Source organism: Patella vulgata, chromosome 5 (genome assembly GCF_932274485.2).
Source record: "Patella vulgata chromosome 5, xgPatVulg1.2, whole genome shotgun sequence".
Lineage (NCBI taxonomy): Eukaryota > Metazoa > Mollusca > Gastropoda > Patellidae > Patella > Patella vulgata.
This window is the reverse complement of record NC_065883.2, coordinates 6,324,676-6,349,601: the sequence shown is the minus strand read 5'-3', so window position 1 is coordinate 6,349,601 and position 24,926 is coordinate 6,324,676. Positions and strand designations below refer to the sequence as shown.

At 37.7% G+C, this 24,926-nt stretch overlaps 1 protein-coding gene across 2 annotated transcripts in view; it reads right to left on the bottom strand.

Moving 5' to 3' along the window:
• The window catches only part of LOC126821632 (sodium-dependent phosphate transport protein 2B), a 41,717-nt gene that overhangs the window by 14,559 nt on the left and 2,232 nt on the right, over positions 1-24,926 (bottom strand). Inside the window, exon 1 of one of the 2 annotated variants that reach the window (XM_056101191.1) lies at positions 1,831-2,048. The exons of the other annotated variant lie outside the window; for it this stretch is intronic. Coding sequence (XP_055957166.1) covers positions 1,831-1,851 — 21 coding nt within the window. The 5' untranslated portion in view covers positions 1,852-2,048. Of the gene's footprint in view, positions 1-1,830; positions 2,049-24,926 lie in introns of those variants that run through there. 2 annotated transcript variants of the gene reach the window in all.

The window sequence follows — 24,926 nt, the reverse complement described above, 5'->3', positions numbered from 1 at the left end:
CAAAGGAAGTATTGTTCCGAACCAAAGTGGGGACCAAGTCGAACCGTGACAACGACATTACTGTACTTAATGTAAAGACACCATGACATGTTACAAACCGACCTGGGACGACAGGTAGATATAAATATACGACGTATTTCCTTGTGTCCACTCGACACAAACCAGGTTATTTCGGGACTAACATATGGTTCAATTTTATTTCAGCACATCGCTTGCGCGTAGAGGTCTTTAGCAGTGGGGGGAAACCGGAGGACCCGGAGAAAATCCACGAGGTTGGACAGGCGAGCCTACTCCATGTCACGTACAACCGAAGAATCAAAACAAAGCCAGTTGACTCAATGACAGACCTTGATACAACGTGCACGCGCTAACCATTCAGCCAGTCCACACCCCTTGTGAATTAGTGGTATTTTGGTACATTAGTAACCGGTTTGACCTGGTTCCTAAGGCAAAAAAACTTAAATTAAATAAAAACGTTCTGGGCTTTATTTTTATGACTTTGTTTTGATACGAATCCGCCGTTATCGTCAGAGTAAGACGCTGGCTTGACAATTAGAGGTCGACAGGTTCGATCCCGGTCTTGGCCGAGAATATTCCGCATGGTTTTCTGTCAGAAATTTCATTTGTCAGTGGTGTATGTTTTTTGAAGGTCCTTTAAAGGACCTAAGTCCGTAACTCAAAATCCTCCAAAATCTTCGACATCAAAAACACGAATTATTGGTCAATTTAAATCAACATTGATGATGTAAACTTTCCGGGAAAAGATGAGCTTCTGATATCCGAGATTTAAGATAAAATAATTTTTTTAACATTGGTACACGAATCGTGTACCATAATGCGCTTCAGCCCCAGTTGTATTGAGAGACTCGGGGGACGAGGCTAGACACTTGCACCAAATCAAATGGAGTTATGTAGACTAGAATAACTAGACGCTAGAAATTTGCACTCGATTGAGATTGCTGACTTATTTCCCCGAACATAACTGATTTGAAATTGGAGTAAAAACGGAAACCATTAAATATAAATCAGTTTATATACATTCATATTACAGTATTATATGCGTTGCGACCCACTTTTGTGAATTTCTAGGTCTCAAATGTTAGCGATTTAGCTCCTTTAATTTGTAACTCGGCGTATATAATTTACCGAACCAAAACAGGGACTGAGTCGAACCGTGAAACCAATATTACTTTACTTAGTCTAAAGACATGATACAATTTTAATTCAATAGTTCGCTTAATACAAGTGTTTCGGGATGTTCACTTAATACAAGTGTTACGGTGGTGTTCGCTTAATTAATACAAGTGTTACGGTGATGTTCGCTTAATACAAGTTTTACGGTGATGCTCGCTTAATACAAGTGTTAAGGCGATGTTCGCAGTGGAAGGAAACCGGAGGACCCGGAGAAGACCAACGAGGCTGGACAGGCGACCTTACTCCTTGCCACGAACAACCGGGGAATCGAAACCACGGCAGTTGACTCAATGACAGGCCTTATGATATGTGCCAACCATTCGGCCATGCACCCCCCCCCCTCCCAACAACAAGGGCCTAAATGGCATTCTAAAATTGAAATTCCAGTAAAATAAACAGTTTTACTACTAAATTTAGATATTTACATATTCTTACTAAAGATAAATTTTTGTTGTTGTTTTTTTTTTAAATACAGATTAAAATTTATTTTCATTTTTTCGAAACATTTATAAAACAAATAATTCAAACTTAAGACACCCAAAAAACTTTTGAATAAAACGAACCATAGTAAAATAAAGCTAAATGAAAGACAATCTATTTGATAAAAAGATCAAAGGAACGTAAAGGTATATTTACCGTATATTGCCCAGGTAACATGGCGAGAAGGTAAACTTATAATAATCCTTATATAGATAATAATGTACGAATTGAAAATACTCCAGCGTAATTTAATCTCAGGTGAATCACAGGTTGAAAATACTCCCACGTTAATTAAACTCAGACAATTGACGTTGGTGAGCACACGTCAGGTGCGAGTCAGGTACGAGCACGTCAACTCGTGTAAATGAACATGTTGCAGCAGTTACCTGTTCTTTATAGCTTTAAAGAAAATGCCCCGAGGCTTAATTGTGTGCAGGTTGTGTGACATTTTTAGACATGCTGGGTCACTTACCTGATACGTACATATCACACACGGAGACGGGTTTTTATTTATCCTGCGCTGTAATTATCCGATTCATGTTGTGTTAATTAACTGATTGTTGTGAAAAAACCTACCCGATTTTTTTCTGTGATTTAATCTTTATTAAGATTTATACGGTAATAACGGCTCTTTTGTTTTATTTGGAGAGATATTTAACAGACACCGTAACACCGATTCATTTTGGGTTGGGTTTTTTTTGGGTTTTTTTTTTTTTAAGAGATATTAATTAAACATAGATTATCCTTATAAGACATATAGAGGTAGATTTCACAAATTCAAAACACTTGTATGGATATACTACTTCTGAATTTATTAACCTGCTACGTTTAGATACACATACAGATATTTGCTTGATAACGATACCTGTATGTGTATCGAAACGTAGCATGTTAATAAATTCAGAAGTAGTATGCCCATATAAGTTTCTTTAATTTAAACATACATTATGCAAGAGGTAAATCTGCCTATTGCAGGTCTTTCTTTAGGCCTGAAATGTTATCTAAACTATTAATTAGACATTTATTAACGAAACAAGACCATAATCAACTCTCGATGACATCGGATACTCGAGATTTTAACTAAATTAGAACGGTTCGCTATTTAAAAAGTTGATTTAAAAATGGGAAAGCTAGGCTAAGACTTGAATATACCAGTGTCCTGGTTACCACAATGCATGCATCTTGTCAAAACTACAAACAGTGATAACTAGGCTCTGAATGAAGTAATTTGAATGAAATTTTCAATATTTTCATTTTACATTATCTGTTTTTGAGCTATTATAACAAGAATGACCAGCTCTTTATCTAAATCTTAAAAAATGTATCTTTAACAGACACCGTAACACCTGTTCATTCTGTTTTATTTTAGGAAAATATCTTCATATTATTATTGTTATTGTTATTATTATCAAAGCGATATTTATACAGCGCTTATCTTCCACCCCAGAGCAATGCTCAGAGGCGCTTTACAAAAATATTTTGAAAGTCTACATGATAAAATTACACACAAATAGAAAATGACATTGTCACATGATCAAAATACGAGATATATAAAAACTTTATAACTAAAAGCCTATGTATGAAAATGTGTTTTTAGTGATTTTTTGAAGGTTGTAATAGATTTTGCTGACCTTATGGAAAAGGGGAGATTATTCAAGAGTTTCGGTGTCTAGAAAGAGAAGGGTCGCTCTCCGAAAGAAGAAAGATTAACAGAGATAGGCTTAAGTAGAAAGAAGAAAGATTAATGAGAGAGAGAAATGGGGTTTAACGTCCACTCGATACAGACTAGGTCATTTCGGGACTAACATATGGTTAATTTTATTTCAATAATTCGATTGCGCGTAGGGGGTTTTTTAGCAGTGGGAGGAAACCGGATGCCCCGGAGAAACCCCACGAGGTTGGACAGGCAACCCTACTCCTTGCCACGTTCAACCGGGGATTCGAAGAAAGATTAACAGAGATAGGTTTAAGAAGAAAGGGGTCACTAGATGACCTCAAACATCATGCCCACTTGATGTTGTAATAGTTATACCATTGATTGTGTTTGTCGACAGAAGTTTCACAACACCCTGGTTTCACACAAACCCAAAATTAAAACAAACGTGGTAGCTCTAAGTCAATTGTTTACGTGGCATTTTGTAAGTCCTTTACGGAATGCAATAACTGAATTTAATAGGAGAAATGTTTCGACAATAATTCTCCTGGGGCCGATTGTTCAAAGCTCCGTTAACGTTTAACGACTCATTAACATGGAGGTAACGAATCGTTATCTTTAACCGAGAGAAAGTCTGTTGCTGGAAGACCCGTTAACCGAGAGTAAGGCTGTTGTTGGAAGACCCGTTAACCGAGAGAAAGTCTGTTGCTGGAAGACCCGTTAACCGAGAGAAAGGCTGTTGTTGGAAGACCCGTTAACCGAGAGAAAGGCTGTTGTTGGAAGACCCGATAACCGAGAGAAAGGCTGTTGTTGGAAGACCCGTTAACCGAGAGAAAGGCTGTTGTTGGAAGACACGTTAACCGAGAGAAAGTCTGTTGTTGGAAGACCCGTTAACCGAGAGAAAGTCTGTTGCTGGAAGACCCGTTAACCGAGAGAAAGGCTGTTGTTGGAAGACCCGTTAACCGAGAGAAAGTCTGTTGTTGGAAGACCCGTTAACCGAGAGAAAGTCTGTTGCTGGAAGACCCGTTAACCGAGAGAAAGTCTGTTGTTGGAAGACCCGTTAACCGAGAGAAAGTCTGTTGCTGGAAGACCCGTTAACCGAGAGAAAGTCTGTTGCTGGAAGACCCGTTGACGGAGAGAAAGGCTGTTGTTGGAAGACCCGTTAACCGAGAGAAAGGCTGTTGTTGGAAGACCCGTTAACTTAACATGTCGTTAATTTGCCGTTATATTTAACAGAGGTGTTGGGCCCCGTTATCTGTTTAACAATGGCATTAGTGGGCTGTAGCAAAAAGTCAAAGATTACCAGTGTAATTTTCTATAGAACATTCTAGAGGGTTGGGCGATGGAGGGGCTATTCTATTTTCTACAGGATGAAATTTTATATTATTCTACAGAATTTTGGAAATAATGGTCCCAAATATTCTAGTTTCTGTAGTGCAAATCCAATAATTTTTCCTACAGATTTATGCTAAAATTTCTAAAGGTAAAAATAAGGTAATCTGGTTTTTTTATACTGTTTTCTGTAGTGCAAATGCTATAATTTTCCCTACAGATTTATGCTAAAATTTGTAAAGGTAAAAATAAAGTATTTTATAGATTATTTATAGTGTTTTCTATAGTAAATTCTACAGTTATCTTTTTGTCTTAAATCAAGTTTTGTGAACACACTGCACTGTTGTTCCACTTTCTTTAGTTTCCGGTTAATTTAAAAATTTAAAATTCAGTCAATGAACAAACAATCTTTCTTGGGTGGATTAACTTTAATCAGTCCGTTAGATAACGGATACTGAAATTGACTTTCCAGCAATAGAAATTTAACGGACCGACTCACTTTAGTCGGAGTCTAGTACCCCCCTACGTCATGCGAACTTACTTGACCGTTGACCTAGAAAATATTAAGTTCGAGAATAATTAAACATGCATTATGCAAGAGCTAAATCTGCCTATTTCAGTTCTTTCTTTAGGCCTGAAATGTTATCTAACTTATTAATTAGATATTAATTAACCTATCCAGGCCATAATCAACTCTAGATGGCTGCGCTAGCCTGCGATCTTTAGTGGATTGTAAGCCGATTTACTGCATAACTTTCCTTCTCATTAAACGATTAAGTGGATAATCGAGACTATGCTGTTTATCGTACTGACTTTAGTAATGATGACCGAGGCTTATGGGAATTTCAGTCGCTTAGTGGATCAATTTGAATGAAATTTTCACCAAATTGCCTTCTACCTTATCTAGTTTTTAACTATTATAGCGAGAACTGCCAACTCGTTACCGATTCTCCCATAATGTATCTTTAAACTAAATCACCAAAGCGTAATGGATGATTTTGTACAGAGGGAGGATGCGAATATCCTAATAACTCGTGGTTGACTTAGATTTTATAAAACAAAAACCTGTCCTTAAATGACACAAAAACACGATAATATTATGAGGTTTTCATCTTGAACCGGATCATATACGGATGACTCACTCTTAAGAAGGGAAAGCCACAAGACGTAAATACTAACCTAATAGAGTGAAATAGATTAATGGGCTTTATTGTATGTAAACGACGTTGAAAGTAGCTAAAGTCATTAAACTCTCTCACACACGCGCACACTCTCTCTCGCTCTTAAAGGGACAATAACACTCTTGCTGGCTTGACAGCTCCAGAAAATAAAAAATAGCCTTATTCTAAGTACTCGTACTAAGTACTAAGTATTCTAAGTACATGTTCTAAGTACATGTCGTTAATTTGCCGTTATATTTAACAGAGGTGTTGGGCCCCGTTATCTGTTTAACAATGGCATTAGTGGGCTGTAGCAAAAAGTCATAGATTACCAGTGTAATTTTCTATAGAACATTGGGTTGGGCGATGGAGGGGCTATTCCATTTTCTAAAGGATAAAATTCTACAGTAATCTACAGAATTTTGGAAAAAATGGCCCCAAATATTCTGTAGTGCAAATCCCATAATTTTTCCTACAGATTTATGCTAAAATTTCTAAAGGTAAAAATAAGGTAATCTGTTTTTTTATACTGTTTTCTGTAGTGCAAATGCTATAATTTTCCCTACAGATTTATGCTAAAATTTGTAAAGGTAAAAATAAAGTATTCTATAGTTAAATTATAGTGTTTTCTATAGTAAATTCTACAGTTATCTTTTTATCTTTAATCAAGTTTTGTGAACATACTGCACTGTTGTTCCACTTTCTTTAGTTTCATGTTAATATTAACTTATATGAATTTAAAAATTCAAAATTCAGTCAATGAACAAACAATCTTTCTTGGATGGACTAACTTTAATCGGTCCGTTAGATAACGGATAATGAAATTGACTTTCCAGCAACAGAAATTTAACGGACCGACTTTAGTCGGAGTCTAGTACCCCCCTACGTCATGCGAACTTACTTGATCGTTGACCTAGAAAATATTAAGTTCGAGAATAATTAAACTAAATCACCAGAGCGTAATGGATGATCTTGTACAGAGGGAGGATGCGAATATCCGAATAACTCTTGGTTTACTTAGATTTTATAAAACAAAAACCTGTCCGTAAATGACACAAAAACACGATAAAATTATGAGGTTTTCATCTTGAACCGGATCATATACGGATGACTAACTCTTAAGAAGGGAAAGCCACAAGACGTAAATATCATAAGGTCTGTCATTGAGTCAACTGACGTGGTTTCGATTCCCCGGTTGTACATGACAAGGAGTAGGGTCGCCTGTCCAACCTCGTGGGTTTTCTCCGGGTCCTCTGGTTTCCTCCCACTGCTAAAGACCCATACGCGCAAGCGAATTATTGAAATAAAATTGAACCATGTGTTAGTCCCGACATGACCTAGTTTGTGCCAAGTGGACGTTAAACTCTCTCTCTCTCTCTCTCTCTCTCTCTCTCTCTCCCTCTCCCCGCCATTGAAAACACGAAACAGAATTGAACGAAAACTTAAAGTAGCTGCGTGTTTAACTCAATAGCATCCACATTCTTCGACATTGAAAACACTGTTACCACTACTACTACTACTGCTACTACTACTACTACTACTGCTACTACTACTACTACTACTACTACTGCTATCTGCTGCTTTAACATCTCCTTCCACAGAAGTGATATCGCAGATAAACACAAATTATGTGTCAATTTAAATCAGCATTGATGTTGTGATCTTACCGGGAAAAGGTGGGTTTCTGATATCCAATATTTAAGACAAAATAAACATTTTACCATTGGTACACGAATCGTGTACCAGAATGCGTTTCAGCGCCATTTGTAACAAGGGACTCGAAGAACGAGGCTAGATATATCTCAAACGTTATTTCAAGCCAGGCGCTAGAGATTGCCATTCTATTGAGAGTTCTCGCGTATTTCGCCGAACATAATTGATTTGAAATTAGAGTGAAAATAGAAACGATTGAATGTAAATCAGTTTATATACATTCATATTACGTTATTATATGCGTTGCGACCCATTTGTGCCAATTTCTAGGTGCCAAATATTAGCGATTTAGCTCCTTTAGCTCCGGGAACAAACGGATCAGCAGCAAATATTCGCTTAGATTGCTGCTATCAATGAAAGGGATGACACCGGTGCAAGTAAATTAGCTTTCAATATTAACTTTTCTTCTTCGGTAAATTAAATTCTAAAACAATTTTTTTAAATTATGTTGAAAGTATATCTGGATAAAACAAATAATTCCTATTCTTATATCTGGATAAAATAAATAATTCTTATTTAGTGTAAATGGGCACAAAAAAAAAATAGTACCGGATCAGTTTGTGTCATCATTAGCCCAGTCGCTAGCCTGGAGGTCGGGTGTTCGATCCCTGCATTGGCCGAGAAAGTTCATCCAGATTTTTCGACGTGGTTTTCCCTTGTCAGTGGGGCAGAACGGAGGGCCTGACAAGGACAGCTGTCTAGTCCTTCGGGTGAGACGAAAAACCGAGGTCCCGTGTATATATTGGAATGCACGTTAAAGATCCCCTGGCAGTTGGAATTCGATATAAGAGTAGGCGATAGTGCCGTTGCCCGGGCAAAATTTCCCTCATAGCACACTGTATGGCGTATGCCCGTCTTCATTAGCCCAGTATAGGAGCAGAACAGTAGGACGTTAAACCCCATTTAATTTCATTTCTTTTCATTAGCCCAGTCGGGGCAGAACAGTAGGTCGTTAAACGCCATTTCATTTCATTTGTTTTAAGGGCTTATTATTGTGTTTTATGTAATGTTTATATTGTGAATAGAGCAGAGTTTAACTAAACCCTATTAATCCCGTGACATCATCGAGGATCCTAATAGCCTTAAAAACCCGAGAGTTAATCGGATTCTTCATTATACTAAATTCTCGAACGTATGATCTTCGATCAGGTTAAATCTGAATCCGTCTTGTCACGTCTTGTAAAGCTAAAGTATATTATAACATTATGTAACAACGAATTTATGGATCGCTGCAATGTTTTGTTAGGTGACGTCATTACACAATAACGGAAATGGTGAAGAAGCTTTAATTAACTTTATATTGTCATTGAGTGAGTCAAGTGGCAAATTTTCGAAATGACCTAGTTTATGTAGAGTTGAGTTTACGCACTCCCCCCCCCCCTCTCTTTATTTTAAAGCCTTAAAATAGATGGTATCTATAAACAATCCCACCTTGTTAAAGAATAATTCACTATTGCCAGTTGAGAAATTGGCAAAAATATCATTTTCAACTTCAAATTCAAACGTTTGAAGATAGCTATTCCATGGAGGGAATAGAAAAACAAGGGAGGTAATTGTGTTATTATTTCCGGTGTTATGATTTTTAAGTGTGAGAATGACACCTATGATCGTATAATAGTGACTTGACAACCTATTGAGCAAAAGTCATAGAAATAATTATGTTTTGACTTTCTTAGAAAATATGAAATTATCGCTTTAAACTGTCTGTAATATATAGCCTGTCGTTTGACTAGAGACTCTCTCATTAAATGACGCATTGTGTATACATGTACCATTGTGGGTTTTCCAGTTTTTTGTCCATTTCACAGTATTCCTATATAGATAAGTAAAACAAAATCTCAGGCATTATAAATAATGTTATCGTTGTTATATATTATAATACAATCTGTCATATATATAGGTACATTAATTTTACCTGTCGTTAGGCCCGTGCAACATGGGAGTAAATCTGTTAACATCAGTGTTATCTATAGCCTCGGGCCATCAGGAAAACAATAATCGTTCTTATACATATAAAAACCAAACCTATTTTACAATGCTCTCAACTAAACAGAGAGAACAAGGAAGTGAAATTAAATGAAGATCGCATTAATATAAATGACCTAGTCACCGTTGCTCCCAGGGGGTTGGATAGCCGAATGGTTAGCACGTGCGCGCTGTATCATAAGGTCTGTCATTAAGTCATCTGGCGGGGTTTCGATTCCCCGGTTGTGCGTGACAAGGAGTCGGGTCGCCTGTCCAACCTCATGGGTTTTCTCCCACTGCTAAAGACCCCTACGCGCAAGCGAATTATTGAAATAAAATTGAACCATATGTTAGTCCCGAAATGACCTAGTTTGTGTCGAGTAGATGTTAAACCCCGTCTCTCTCTCTCTCTCTCTTCTCTCTCTCTCTCTCTAAATTGTCTCAGATGCACTGAAATTAATCCTAATTTTAAAAAAAAAATTCCTGGAGGAAAACACCCCAGGCACTCAAGGGGGCGGAGTACATACTAGTACGATCCGCGGTCAGTACGAAAAATTTGAACAAACAACAATGGGGCCGCCTCACAGTTGGTATGTCCCGGGCCCGCCACAAGAATAATCCAACACTGCTGGCGTTCACGTGAAAGAACCCTTAACAGTTAGAATTCGAAATAAGATTTGGCTGGCCTGGTCTGGCAAAACTTTCGGCACCGCTTTCTTGGAAAGCCAATCTTCATTGACCCGGATAGATGGAACGTTAATCATCCTTTTTTTTCATTTTCTAAATTTAGCTCAAATCGAGTTAGCTCTGGTGTGGAATAGTCGTGTGGTTGTTAATCATTGAGTATCATTGAGATTTCCTGTATGTATTTTAGAACGCAAGTCTGATATCGTCACTAGGTCACGTCATGACACGTAAACAAACATGCGAGGTCATGTTAACTATTGTCCCCCGGGTTGTTTATTTGAACAAATTGTTGGGTCACGAAATTAACAAGTGATTGTGGTCTGAATCCTGTTTTCGATGGCAATATATATATAGCATTTTAAAACAACCAGTTTCTCACTCTGTAAATATTCTTATTATCTATACATATAACATGTAATTGTCTGCGATATCACTTAGGTGGAAGCGGACGTTAAATAAAGCTATTTCACACACAAAAAGGTGCTATTTATTAAAAGGGGGTGGGCGAATAGTTAGCGCGTGCGCGTTGTATCATAAGGTCTGTCATTGAGTCAACTGGCATTGTTTCGATTCCCCGGTTGTACGTGACAATGAGTAGGGTCGCCTGTCCAACCTCAATCCCTCTCTCTCTCTCTTTCTCTCGCTCCCTCCTCTCTCCTAACTTTAGATTGTCATTGAGTCAAGTTGCATGTTTTCGAAATGACCTAGTTTGTTTAGAGTGGATGTTAAAGCCCACCATCTCTCCCTCTCTCTCTCTCTCTCCCTCTCTCTCTCTCTCTCTCTCTCTCTCCCCCTCTCTCCATTGTCATTAAGACGATTGTATTAATGAAATAATAATAATCATATTACTACCAAACTTAACAATCGAATGTAATCTTTCTATCTCCAGCAAACGAATATAATCCGATTTCTTTCCTATAACACATTTAATAAACGAACTGAATTCAAACTTTGGTAAACGTGTATATACCAATGAGACAGACAACATCGTTACGCAACAGTTATTTAGTATTATTTATATACTGCGTAAATTATCTACTACAAAAATAATAAGAGATGTCAAGATTTTATTTGAAAATTCATTAAAGATACATTATGTAAGATTTAGATAAAGAACTAGCCATTCCTTGCTATAATAGTTCGAAAAAAGATGATGTAAAATGAATAATTTGAAAATTTCATTCAAATTACTCTATTGCAAGCGAAGATATTAGCCTTTGAAGGTTTGACAGACGTGTGCAATAATTTCAACCACCGTACTGGTCGATCGAAGCTAATAAGTCTCGGTCCTCCATATTTGATTAAATCAAAGTATCGCTGAACCATTCTAATCTATTTAATATCGGAGAAATCTGATGCCATCGAGAGTTGATTAAGGCCTGGATCCTTTAATTAATGTCTAATAAATACTTTAGAAAACATTTCAGGCCTAAAGAAAGACCTGCAATAGGCAGATTTAGCTCTTGTATAATGCATGTTTAAGCCTTCCTTATTAAACTCGAGGTAAATGATGAGATAAGCATTGATTTTTAATTATTTTATTTTTTTTTAAAAAAAGAAATATAAAAGGTTTATTTCAATGTATATACGCACTTTTTAACACTTTTATTGTCTCGTGATGGAAATATTTGATGTATTTAAATTTCTGTGAATAAACATTTTACAAGATAATATAGAGTATTATTTGTATATGAAAGAAAGAAAGCTCACATCACCAGGAACTAAGGTCGTGTCATTGCTTATAAACAGTTGGTTGTAAAATGTAATTATACTTTTTTTTCGTTAGCTTTTCGATTATTCTTTTTTCATTTTCAATTTTTTTTATGTCCTTTTCATTATCTTAAATGGGTCATGTCCAGGGTAATTATACTTTTTTCAGTTTTTCGATTATTCTCTTTTCATTTTCATTTTTTTTTATGTCCATTAAAGTAGCTAAGTCTCTAACTCAATACCATCCAAAATCTTCGACATTGAAAACACGAATTATTTGTCAATTTAAATCAACATTGATGTTGTGATCTTACCGGGAAAAGATGGGCTTCTGATATCCAATATTTAAGACAAAATAAACATTTTACCATTGGTACACGAATCGTGTACCATAATGCGTTTCAGGCCCATTCTAACAAGGCTAGACATTCAACAAGTCATGTGAAACGGTGACGGCATATTCATATCGGGAGAGTATGCGCAATAAATACTATGTAGACTAGACTAACCAGGCGCTAGAAATTTTCATATGATTGAGACTTCTGACATATTTCGCCGAACGTAACTGATTTGAAATTAGAGTAAAAATGGAAACGATTGAATGGAAATCAGTTTATATATATTCATATTATATTATTATATGCGTTACGACCCATTTGTGTCAATTTCTAGGTCCAAAATATTAGCGATTTAGCTCCATTAAGATTTCCATTATCTTAAAAAGTGTCCAAATAAGAGTAGGTTGTAGCGCCGCTGCCAGGGCAAAATGTTCCTCATACCACAGTGTATACCCTATATTTATTACCCCGGTTGGTGCAGAAAATAGTACGTTAAATGTTTTAGTTTCATTTCATTGATGTTCTGCGAACTTCCCCAACCCTAATATTGGGCGTAGACACCAACTGCACCGTGTGTGTTTAATTTGGGGTACATTGCATAACTGGTAAACAACAGCATAGGCCTTGGAAGATTGATAAACAACTCTTTTTTATAATGATCACGTGAATATTTGACACATTGCTATTACAAACGGTGTATAATGGTAGTGTTTATATTCTTGTACATCTCAGACCAGTCGGAATGAAACTCCTATTGGGAGGACGGTCAGTGGGTCATAAGTTTAATTGTAGAGAACTTTCCTAAACACTAATCTCACAAACCTTTCCTAAACACTAATCGCACAGAACTTTCCTAAACACTAATCGCACAGAACTTTCCTAAACACTAATCGTACAGAACTGTCCTAAACACTAATCTCACAGAACTTTCCTGAACATTAGATCAAACCAGCTGAAGCTAAATAAAAAAATGTTTAGCTGCTTCAATATGTGGTGAGGTTGGTTTAAATTCTAATAAGCACACAAACTTAAAGATACATTATGTACGATTTAGATAAAGAGCTAGCCATTCTTGCTATAATAGTTCGAAAATAGATAATGTAAAATGAATAATTTGAAAATTTCATTCAAATTACTCTATTGCGAGCGAAGATATTAGCCTTTGAAGGTTTGACAAGACGTGTGCAATAACTTCAACCAGCGTACTGGTTGTTCGAAGCTAAGGCTCGCTCCTCCATTTTTAGCTTAAATCAAAATATGGCTGAATATCGGAGAAATCCGATGCCATCGAGAGTTGATTATGGTCTGGATAAGTTAATTAATGTATAATTAATAATTTAGAAAACATTTCAGACCTAAAGAAAGACCTGTTATAGGCAGATTTAGCTCTTGCATAATGTATGTTTAATAATTATAAAATCCTGTAATGTCTTATAGAATGATCTGACCTTATGTACGATACTTTGGATAAACAAGGCCCGCCGTCATCATATATTGGTTTCTGAGAGCAGATGACAAAAATTATCAATTATTTTAAATTCTTACAAACTGACAATGGGATAAATATATTTGTTAAGGTTAGCTCAATTTTCGTCAAGGTCGCGGAGATGTAAAAAAGGTGTTAGGCACGTGATTGATCGTTGGCGAGATTGTAGGTTAGAGTTGGGAAAATATTGGGGCTAGGTCCAGGGTTGGGGTTAGGGTTTGGGTTAGCGCTAGCCATGTTTACATCGCGTGACCTTTGACCAAAACATGAAGTTGGCCTTATAAAATAGACCTAACCATTCCATGGTCTTATGTACGATTCTTTGGAAAACGATTGTCAATGAGAGTAGGGGATCACGTGGCTAAGTGGGTAAGACGCTGGCTCGCTAGCCTGGAGGTCAGGTGTTCGATCCCGGCATTGGCCGAGAAAGTTCACCCAGATTTTCCGGCGTGGTTTCCCCTTGTCAGTGATGCAGGACCGAGGGCCTGACAAGGACAGCTGTCTAGTCCTTCGGATGAGACGAAAAACCGAGGTCCCGTGTATACATTGGAATTCACGTAAAAGATCCCTTGGCAGTTGGAATTCGATATAAGAATAGGCGATAGTGCCGCTGCCCGGGCAAAATTTCCCTCATAGCACACTGTATGGCGTATGCCCGGCTTCATTAGCCCAGCATAGGAGCAGAACAGTAGGACGTTAAACCCCATTTCATTTTCTTTCATTCCAATGAGAGTAGATGCCCAAAACTATTATGTTAATGGTTTTATTTTGATTTGTAAAAAAAAAACCAAAAACTAGTTGTTAAATATTTAGACAGGATATCCGTTTAAGTATATCTTCAATCACAAAAACCTTTTTATGGCTTTAAATTCAATTATATCCCTATTGAAAGGCATATTTTATATATTTTTAAAGTATCTCACAAACACCATCCACCTTGACAAACATTGCACGGATTTCAAGGTACAACTCGACTATATAATCCATGAATATATACCTATATATATACATAATACCATGTACGTTACACAATAAAAACAGTGAATAACTCACAAAGTGTCATTTAGTGCTACCAAATACAATATTCTAGAAGGGCACGTTCTGGTGATAAATAAGACTGCATTCAGTGGCGGGTGCAGGTTATTTGGTAAGAGGGGGAGGGGCAATATCTGCCTATCATGGCGGCTGGGCCTTCTAGGCCCTCTACGCCACTGCAGCAACGACATAAAACTCAATATTTCACCGAAATAGAATAGTAAGTGAATAATCCAATCCGTTATTTAGGGGTCGTGTCGGGGTCCCTAAGGCTCCCACTCGAATCCGATGCTGACAATATTTAAAGTAGCTAAGTCTCTAACTCAATATCATCCAAAGTCTTCGACTAAGCATATACCTGAAGCAATGGCCAGAGAAATCCCTCTCTAGCCATTGCTGGATTGGCTTCCGATACTTGAGCTTTTGAGGGAGTTTGTCTATTCTTCCCTTTCAATCAAATATATCCCAAGTACAGCAATGTGACAGCCCTTCGTTTAATCTGGGGTCTTCTCAAAAACTTTGAACAGTGCTTTAAGGTATTAAAAACGGTAAAAGTATGTTCGTCTCCAATCAGTATTGTTTACGTTGTGGCCATTTCGAAAGCCTTGATTGTCGCGCAATTATTTTTTCTGCAATATTCTGCTATGCACTGGTTAACTGGGCGTAATAAATTTCGTGAGTCACGACGTAACGATACGTAAACATATCTGGAGCTCTGTTTAAACCCGAATGATATTTTTACGCAGTTAGGCATTTGTTGTTAATCGGACTATTGACCAGTCATAATTAGGAACAGAAATATGCTTTCGTTACAGCAGTGTTTGAGTGGGATTTGGTCTAAACAAACGAAACACTGCGAGGAGTATGTCGACTAAGTAGGACGTTATATTTCACTTATTAGTACTTGGATGGCGCACGAATCTACCGTAACAGCCATTTCTCTCTAGAGCGGAAAGTCATTATTTAAACACTGTCTGGCTTGAAGGCAGAGAGTATATATAATAAAATGATGAGGAAATGGGACGAAACGGGATTTAAAGTAGCTAAGTCTCTAACTCTTCGACTTTGAAAACACGAATTATTTGTCAATTTAACTCAACATTGACGTTGTGATCTTACCGGGAAAAGATGGGCCTTTGATATCCAATATTTAAGACAAAATAAACATTCTACCATTTTGGTACACGATTCGTGTACCAAAATGTCATTGACAAAGGATTCGAAGAACGAGGCTAGACATATTCAAAAAGTCATGTCAAACGGTGACGCCATATTCTTATCTGGAGAGCATGCGCAATAAATACTATCGGTGTAGACTGGAAGAAGCAAACGCTAGAGATTTCCATTCGATTGAGACGTCTCGCGTATTTTGCCCAACATAGCTGATTAGAAATTACAGTTAAAACAGTAACGATTGAATGTAAATCAGTTGATATACATTCACATTACAGTATTATATTATGCGTTGCGACCTATTAGTGTCTATTTCTAGGTCTCAAATATTAGCGATTTAGCTCCTTTAAAGACCCCATGTTGTTGTGTAATAGTATAGGTAAATGGCAATCACCCGAGACGTGCATGTACGTATTGTTTACGATGAATGTCGACAATGCACGGTACGTCGCGATTTATAAAGAGTTTATTGCAATTCAGAACAACACGGATATAGATATAAATCAGAAGTATACAAAAGGCATCCATCCCAAAACTGCACCGCAGTGAATAATCTTACGTGTGAACTATTTGGTAATCCATCCTAAACTCGTTTGATGATATGAAATCCGGGAAGGGAGAATTGCTGAACACATTTTAATTAAGGGTTTCGTCTGTGTACAAATTATTTGCTGCCCAAGTTTTTAGGGGTTTACTCTATGACTAATTTCCGGCGATGTTTGACTCGGCCTCATCAGTTGCAAAATTTGTGTGCTCATTTTTTTATCATGCTTTTAAAACCAAGGAATGATGCATTGAAGAGTGGGAGTGTTCAATTTAAATGTACCTACTACACTAAAAAAGTTAACATCGGTGACTCCGAAACAAAAGTCCTCATGAAAGCACGTGCCTATTACCCCCCTTGGTATATAATAGATTTCTACTTGTAACTAGCTTTATATATATACGTTCGTCTTTTGTTACATGTATATTTGTTGTATGTATTAATGTTATTTTTGTAATTGTATGCTGCTCGTCGTGGGCGTTTTGATGCAATAAAGATTTACTTTATTATTAATTTACACTATTAACAGAAAGTAGACCATCAAGTACCCCCTCCCCTTCCCCATGTTAACTTTTGTCTCTTTGAACTATGTTACTGGGTACCATGACAACAAGTAATTGGTGGTGTTCTTACGATGTCTGTCCGTTGTCATTAGCCCGGTCGGTGCAGAAAAGTAGGACGTTAAACCCCATTTTTTTTTTTTGAAAGACACTCTCAGAATGAAAGATTTCGTGATTGACAGCATACGAGCTGTACCCATGGAGACGCCAGGCAGAAGTGATTGACAGTATACGAGCTGTACCCATGGAAACGACATTAAGACCTAGTGAACTAAACAACTGTGTCATTGATAGAAGATATATATATATATATTCCACAATGGCAAGGGAGATGAATTTGACGATTTTGTTTTATGAATCCAGTCATATCCAGTTGTTCTATTTCCAGTCATAGCCTTAAAGATATAGACTGTTTGCTTTTTCACATCGTCTACCAAATTTGATCCAGTCAAAAATAATTCAATATTGACATTTTATGACATGATATAGGTGTATAGCTCCCATAAAATACGTCTTTTGAATACCTGTTACCAATGTAAACATTAATACACGGATTCAAATCTTTAACATGGTAACAAACTGCGTCATAATGATGGTGCAAAATAAAGAGCAGAGCACGTCCAAAAAAGGTTTGGTGCAATTGGCTAAGTGTTTGAGTTCTTAAGCAGGATACGTGGTGAGAGACTGAACGACTAGGAGAGAGAGGTCATTTCGGAACTAACATGGTTGACGTCACTCGTGTTGTTTCAATTTATTACCGAATAGTTAACACGTGCGCGCTGTATCATAAGGCCTGTCATTGAGTCAATTAGCGTGGTTTCGAATCCCCGGTTGTACGAGACAAGGAGCAGGGTCGCCTGTCCAACCTCGTGGGTTTCCTCCAGGTCCTCCGGTTTCCACCCACTGCTAAAGACCCCTACGCGCAAGCGATTTATTGAAATAAAATTAAAACCACATGTTAGTCCCGAAATGACCTAGTGTGTGTCGAGTGGACGTTAAACCCCATTTTTCTCTCTCATACATGTTTTCCGACGTGGTTTCCCCTTGTCAGTGGTACAGGGCAGAGGGGCTGACTAGGGCAGCTGTCTGGTCATTCGGGTTGGAGGAAATACCGAGGTCCCGTGTATATATTGGCGTGCGCGTAAAAGATCCCTTGACATTTGGAATTCGATGTAATAGTAGGCCATAGTGCCACTGCCCGGGCAAAATTTCCCTCATAGCACATTGTATGGCGTATGCCCGTCTTCATTAGCCCAGTTCGGAGCAGAACAGTAGGACGTTAAACCCCATTTCATATCATTTCAATATGTCCATGAGTTCGTGTGAACTTTTAAATGAAAAGATATATGTAATCATACACGTTCACGTAGCACAAATAGGTACAGCAAACCTACCATTCAAATCAACGTGCAGAGTCTATTCAAATAAAGTTTCATTGGAAGTGTTTGAACAGAGAGACTCGTGCAATTCACTGATATTGTCATCAAGGAAATATGTCACCGAGTAACTCATAATACCGAACGTTTATATTATCCTCTTATTTGATTTCAAGATTTTTTAAAACTTCGCTCGAGTAATTCACTCCTGAATGGAGTAGTGCATCTTTTGTCCCTCAATGTTTAGTTACTATGCCCTTTAAGCAAGATGTTTTTAAAACTTCGCACGAGTAATTTACTCCTGAATGGAGTAGTGCAGCTTTTGTCTATCAATGTTTAGTTACTATGCCTTTTAAACAAGATCTTTATGCGTAATTTTGCTTGAGTGATTCAATCTTGAATGAAGCATAGTTCATTCTTTGTTTATCAATGTTTAGTTGCCACGCCTATTAAGCAAAGTTGTAATGCAGAATAACTGTGTATATTTAATTTAAATCAAACCTTTTGCCTCAAATGAATTTATATGTAATGAATACCAGATGAAGCTTTCAATAATATGATGGCCTTTAGTACAAAATTACTGTTTATAGCACGTAGTTAGTATAATTCGTAAAAACTAGTAAAAAAAACATTAATAAATTGTTAATTCTTTTTTTGTTCTCCCGGGAAAAAATGACGCGTAATTAAAGGATTGTTTTCATTTAGTTTAATGTTTAATTATTCTAAAAACAGATAATTATTTTGGGAATGGTTTTTTTTCTTTCGCTTTCTCACGGATAATCTGTTTGATTATATAGCTTGCTTGACTCTGAATTTGTAGACTGTTTTCAGTTGTTGGGACAATATACTGTAACATTATTCATTCATGCATTTAGGTCGAATCTATGTAACTAACTATATAAATAGCACGTAATGTTTTAAATATACATTGTGTAAGAGCTAAATCTGCCTATTGTAGGCCTTTCTTTAGGTCTGAAATATCATAAAAACAGGCACATTGACTTTATATCATCTGGAGAGGCTGTTGAATGGTGTTAAATTTTAAACATACATTATGCAAGAGCTAAATCTGTATATTGCAGGTCTTTCTTTAGGCCTGAAATGTTATCTAAATTATTAATTAGACATTAATTAACTTATCCAGATCATAATCAACTTTCGATGTCATCGCTAGCCCGTGATATTTACGGGATTGGAATGTGATCTGCTGTTCAACGCGCATTGATGATTAAATCCAAAAAATGGATAAACGATACTATGATTATTTTTTTTATCGTACCGACTTTAGTAATGATGTTCGAGGCTGGGCCTAAAATTCAATCGCTAAATTCTCGGTTCAGAATGGATCAATTTGACTGAAAACTTCAGCAAATTCCATTTACATTATCTAGTTTTTAACTATTATAGTTAACGATAAAAAAAATATTGATGGATTCAGAGGCCGTTTTAATGGAGGGGGGATGGCCGAATGGTTAGCGCGTGCGCGTTGTATCATAAGGTCTGTCATTGAGTAAACTGACGTGGTTTCGATTCCCGGGTTGTATGTGACAACAAGAAGTAGGGTCGCCTGTCCTGGTCCTCTGGTGTCCACCCACTGCTAAAGACCCCTACGCGCAAGTGAATTATTGAAATTAATATGGACCTTGTGTTAGTCCCGAAATGACCTATTTTGTATCAAGTGGACGTTAACCCTCTCTCTCTCTCTCTCTCTCTCTCTCCCTCTCTCTCCCTCTCTCTCCCTCCCCCCCTCTCTCCCTCTCTCTCTCTCTCTCTCTCTCTCTCTTGTATATGACTAGGATTTTCAAAAATTAGGAAAATTCAGGGTTTATCATCTAGATCAAGTTCAACCAAAGTCAAATTCAAAGTAGATTTGTAAATGTTGGGTCACCAACCGATTTTTTTTATTTATTTATTTATTTTTTTTTTTACTTTTTTGTCTTTTGTGATTTTAAGACTCGGTTATAAAGATACCTACTGGTTGATTCAAAGCCTTAATGCAGATATTTATAACTGATCCTGATCAAATAAGGTCCTCATTCAACTGTAGATGTATAAATATTTGTTTTTCGGGTTACGGGTCTATTCTAATATGAATATTACACACGGTTACCCGATCTCATGATAATCACACGATATTGACTTAGTCTCGTAAACTTATGGTGGATGTATTCGATTTCAACCTAACATAAAAACTTTGTCTATATTTTAAGGACAATATTGGTGTCAGCCATTATCAAATGTGATGGAATAGGTACATTATACATTCCAAATATAACTTTAACATACACGGTAGATGCGTAACGAAGATTTGAAGAAACGGAAGTGACGCAAAAATGGAAAACAAGCGTTATCCTTCTATATAACTGACTGGAGTAACGAGCAATAATAGATACACGGTCGAATTTCAGCTCACTAATAATTCCTTTCAAGGCGAATAGTTGTTGCGTGAGGATATTTAACAATTCATTAAGAATTGACTGTCATGAGATAAGATCAAACGAGAATAATAGAAAAAGTCCATGCAGTCCCTTGTTTTATTCATTCTCTTCTTCAAAAAAATTGGTGAATTAAAATTAAAAACTATAAGCCATCTACCCGGGTCTTCGCGCCGTCGGTTCCGGTTGAGGCACTCATCACCGCCAGGGTATCCGGGCCCCCTTCCGTTTAATCCAGTTTAACAAACATGATTTTGGGTATTGAAAAAAAATTAAACAAATAGTTTATGTCATGAAAAACATTTTTTCTTCATATGTAGGCGTATGATGGTCACGGTTTTTATTCCGCGCCGAACGAAGTTAGGGAGGGATATTAATTGAAATGGGTACGTCCATGTGTCCGTCCGTCCCGAGTTCGTGTCCGGGGAAATATTTCATTATCTGTTCAAGAATTTTTTTTAAAACTGCGTACAAACATCAGCCTATTATAGTATTTTATTTTCTGGTGTATAAGCTTATTGTTAAACATACAGCAGCTGATTGAGGTAGGCAAAGGTTGTTGTGCAATCCTTACAGAGAGTAGCGACCCTGCCTTGCCGAGCTACTGTGATCAGAGTATGAATCTTCTGACTAATCCCATTAATATTCCTAGAAGTTGGGGGGGGGGGATACGCTTTCAAACAACTAGTCATCTTGTTGTTTTTCCATTTGCTAGCTTGCTTGAAATCGTTTACATCTGATTATTATTACATCATTGGCCGAGCAAGTTCATCCAGATTTTCAGGCATGGTTCCCCCTTGTCAGTTGTGCAGGACGGAGGGCCTGACAAGGACAGCTGTCTAGTCGTTCGGATGGGACGAAAAACCGAGGTCCCGTGTATACATTGGCGTGCAAATAAAAGATCCCTTGACAGTTGGAATTCGATATACGAGTAGGCCGTAGTGCCGCTGTCCGGGCGAAATGTCCCTCATAGCACACTGTATGGCGTATGCCCGTCTTCATTAGCCCAGTTTGGAGCAGACCAGTAGGACGTTAAACCCCATTTCATTTCTCTTAAATCTCCAGTTACCCTAGAAACCGTCTATCTTTCAAAATCTTCGAGCCCGGGGAGAGACGTAGGGGTCTTTAGCAAACGGGAGGACCTGGAGAAAACCGCAAGGTTGGACAGGCGACCCTACTCCTTGTCACGTACAATCGGGGAATCGAAACCCCCCCCCCCCAATGAATAGGGCGGGGGGGGGGAGTCGCATAGTTTCATAGAAGACCTACCTATACAGAATTTGTAGAGATAAAGAGAAGAGGTTAATAACTATATACGCATGTCACTGACATGTTTGATAAACCCACAAGTGACTAGTCCCACTCTGATCAGCAGTGAATATTCGCTCGGTGGCTACAATCACTGATAGAGATGACATCGGTGTGGCTTAATGAGCCCCAAATATTAACTTTCTTCCTTTTGCAGATTAAATTCTAGAACATTTTTTTTAAGCATTAGAAAAATAAATAAAAGTGTTTGAAGTATATGAAGGTAAACAATATTTCCTATTTAGTGTAAATGGTTATCTAAAGGGCACCATTCTGCCCGGACCAGTAACGTCTTATGTAAACTTGCACAACTCATTGAGCTAATAATTGACACCGCGTGATGTGACGTCATATGCTGAAATCAATCATCTTTTACAGAGTTATTAGAGGCCTTTCTAAATACTTTGTGAAACGGATTGGACTAGTCCATATTGGTCGTGATTTATAGAAGAGCAAGTTGTAGGGGCGTTATAATCACTAGGCCATTATTCTTTCTATGGACACGTGTAAAACGTATGTGGGGAGAGTGTGCATACTTGTCATCGAAGATCCCCCTATTAAGAGCATTCGTGTGTGAGGACCGAAGCTTTTTCGTTTCGGCGACACTCTTTAACTCTGTTACCCCTAACAACTTCAAACTGGAATTGAGAAATCCCTGAAATCCGTCGATGTATTGTCCACAACGTAATACTAACCGTGTATGTTTACATTAAGTATTTGTCTCAGTAAGTCGGTCAGTAATTCATCCTAAGTATAAACATCCATATGAACAATGAAATATTTGCAGGGTGGTTTCCTCGTATCAGTGGAGCGTGACGGAGAGTCTAGACAGAAATTATGAGCGGCTAATCTTAAGGTCTGTCATTGAATCAGGTGGCGTGGTTTCGATTCTCTACTTGTACGTGACAAGGAGTAGGTAGTTTGTCCAAACCCGTGGGTTTTCTTCGGGTCCCCCGGTTTCATCCCACTACTAAAGACGCCTACGTGAAAGCAAATTATTGAAATAAAATTGAACTATATGTTATTTCTGAAATGACCTAGTCTCTCTCTCTCTCTTGCACGCGACAATGCCATGGCAAGTGTATTCCTTATATATATATGATTATTTAATTCCGTTCCGTAGGCCCCCTGTTTACAAACTACAATATTGAGGGGAAAAAAATCTTTAAAACGAATATCAAAGAGAGAGAGAGAGAGAAATGGTGTTTAACGTCCACTCGACACAAACTATGTCATTTCGGGACTAACATATGGTTTAATTTTATTTCAATAATTCGCTTGTGCATAGGGGTCTTTAGAAGTGGGAGGAAACCGGAGGACCCGGAGAAAACCCACGAGGTTGGACAGGCGACCCTACTCCTTGTCACGTACAACCGGGGATTCGAAACCACGCCAGTCGACTCAATGACAGACTTTATGATACAGCGCGCGCACGCTAACCATTCAGCCATCCAACCCCCCAAACGAATATCAGTTGAACAATGTTTTAATTTCGTTCAGTATGTACCAATATGATTAAAACACAGATCCTATTTCGTTTCGTTTTTATAGTTCAAAATTTGGTTTTACTTGTCTTTACTACAATAGGATCTGAAAGAGTTGTTATCATTGACGTGTTCTGGGTGGTGTTAGTTATTAACCAATGGAACGATCTGTTACGTCGAGATTTAGGCGTGTTTTGCACGGAACTGTGGGTAATCCATTAGAAACATCAATGCTGATTGGTTAATCAAATGTCTGACGTCACAGGGTCAAAAGCCGTTCGTATGTACTAATGGCAAGTGCAGGGGGACAGCACCACAAATAATTACACAAATCTACGGACAAGACACAGTACGCAGACATCACAAACAAACGTACATATCAGATTAAATGAATGTATCCGGGGGCTAGTCGTAAGCGTCCACTGGTGAAATGAACACAAGTATAACTATGATGTCGAAGAAAGGTTTCTGTACACAGCTAAAGACATAATATATCTCAAATATGCTGTAACTGCGAACGTAAAATTTACGATGTAGTAAGACATCCCTCAACTAAAAATAGCTTTCGCCCTAAATTCGTGGGTGTCGGCGTAGAAATATTTGGTGACCTGTGAACTTATGGAATATGTCAAGCCTCGTTCTTGAAGCCCATCTTTTCCCGGTAAGATCACAACATCAATTTTGATTTAAATTGACAAATAATTTGTGTTTTCAATGTCGAAGACTTTGGATGATATTGAGTTAGAGACGTGGCTACTTTAAGTGAATCGCATTGTTGGCATAAACCCCCATAATAGGTTATTTAAGCCCCAAAATCCGATATGTCAAATATTTTCATCGACTAACAAATCCCTACTAGAAAGCCGTTCCACTTCTTTATTCTGGTGACAAGTGTCACCATAAGTGAACCAGCAGTGAGCGGCGTGTAGCAAGAGAGAGGGTTGCGCATGACTTCCCATGACAATCACTTTGTCTAATTCGTGGATATACATATTTATATTGAGTGCTTTACAAATTCTCATTCGCATTGGAAAGGTGACGAATTGTTTTCTGGTTGAGAGACTATTAAATACCGAAAATAATACTTGAAATGAAGATACGTCAATGACACTGGGCACGGGTGAACGGTCTCCCTAAATGTCCATAATTGGCCTCAGTTGATAAAGCTCATACCATTATCAGCCATTGATCGTAAGGGTCATTTAGTAGGGATGAATCGGAGCCTGAAAACCCTTACTTAAGCGATCGCGAGTAAGTCTCACCCCTACTTTGGCCAGTATCACAAATATCAT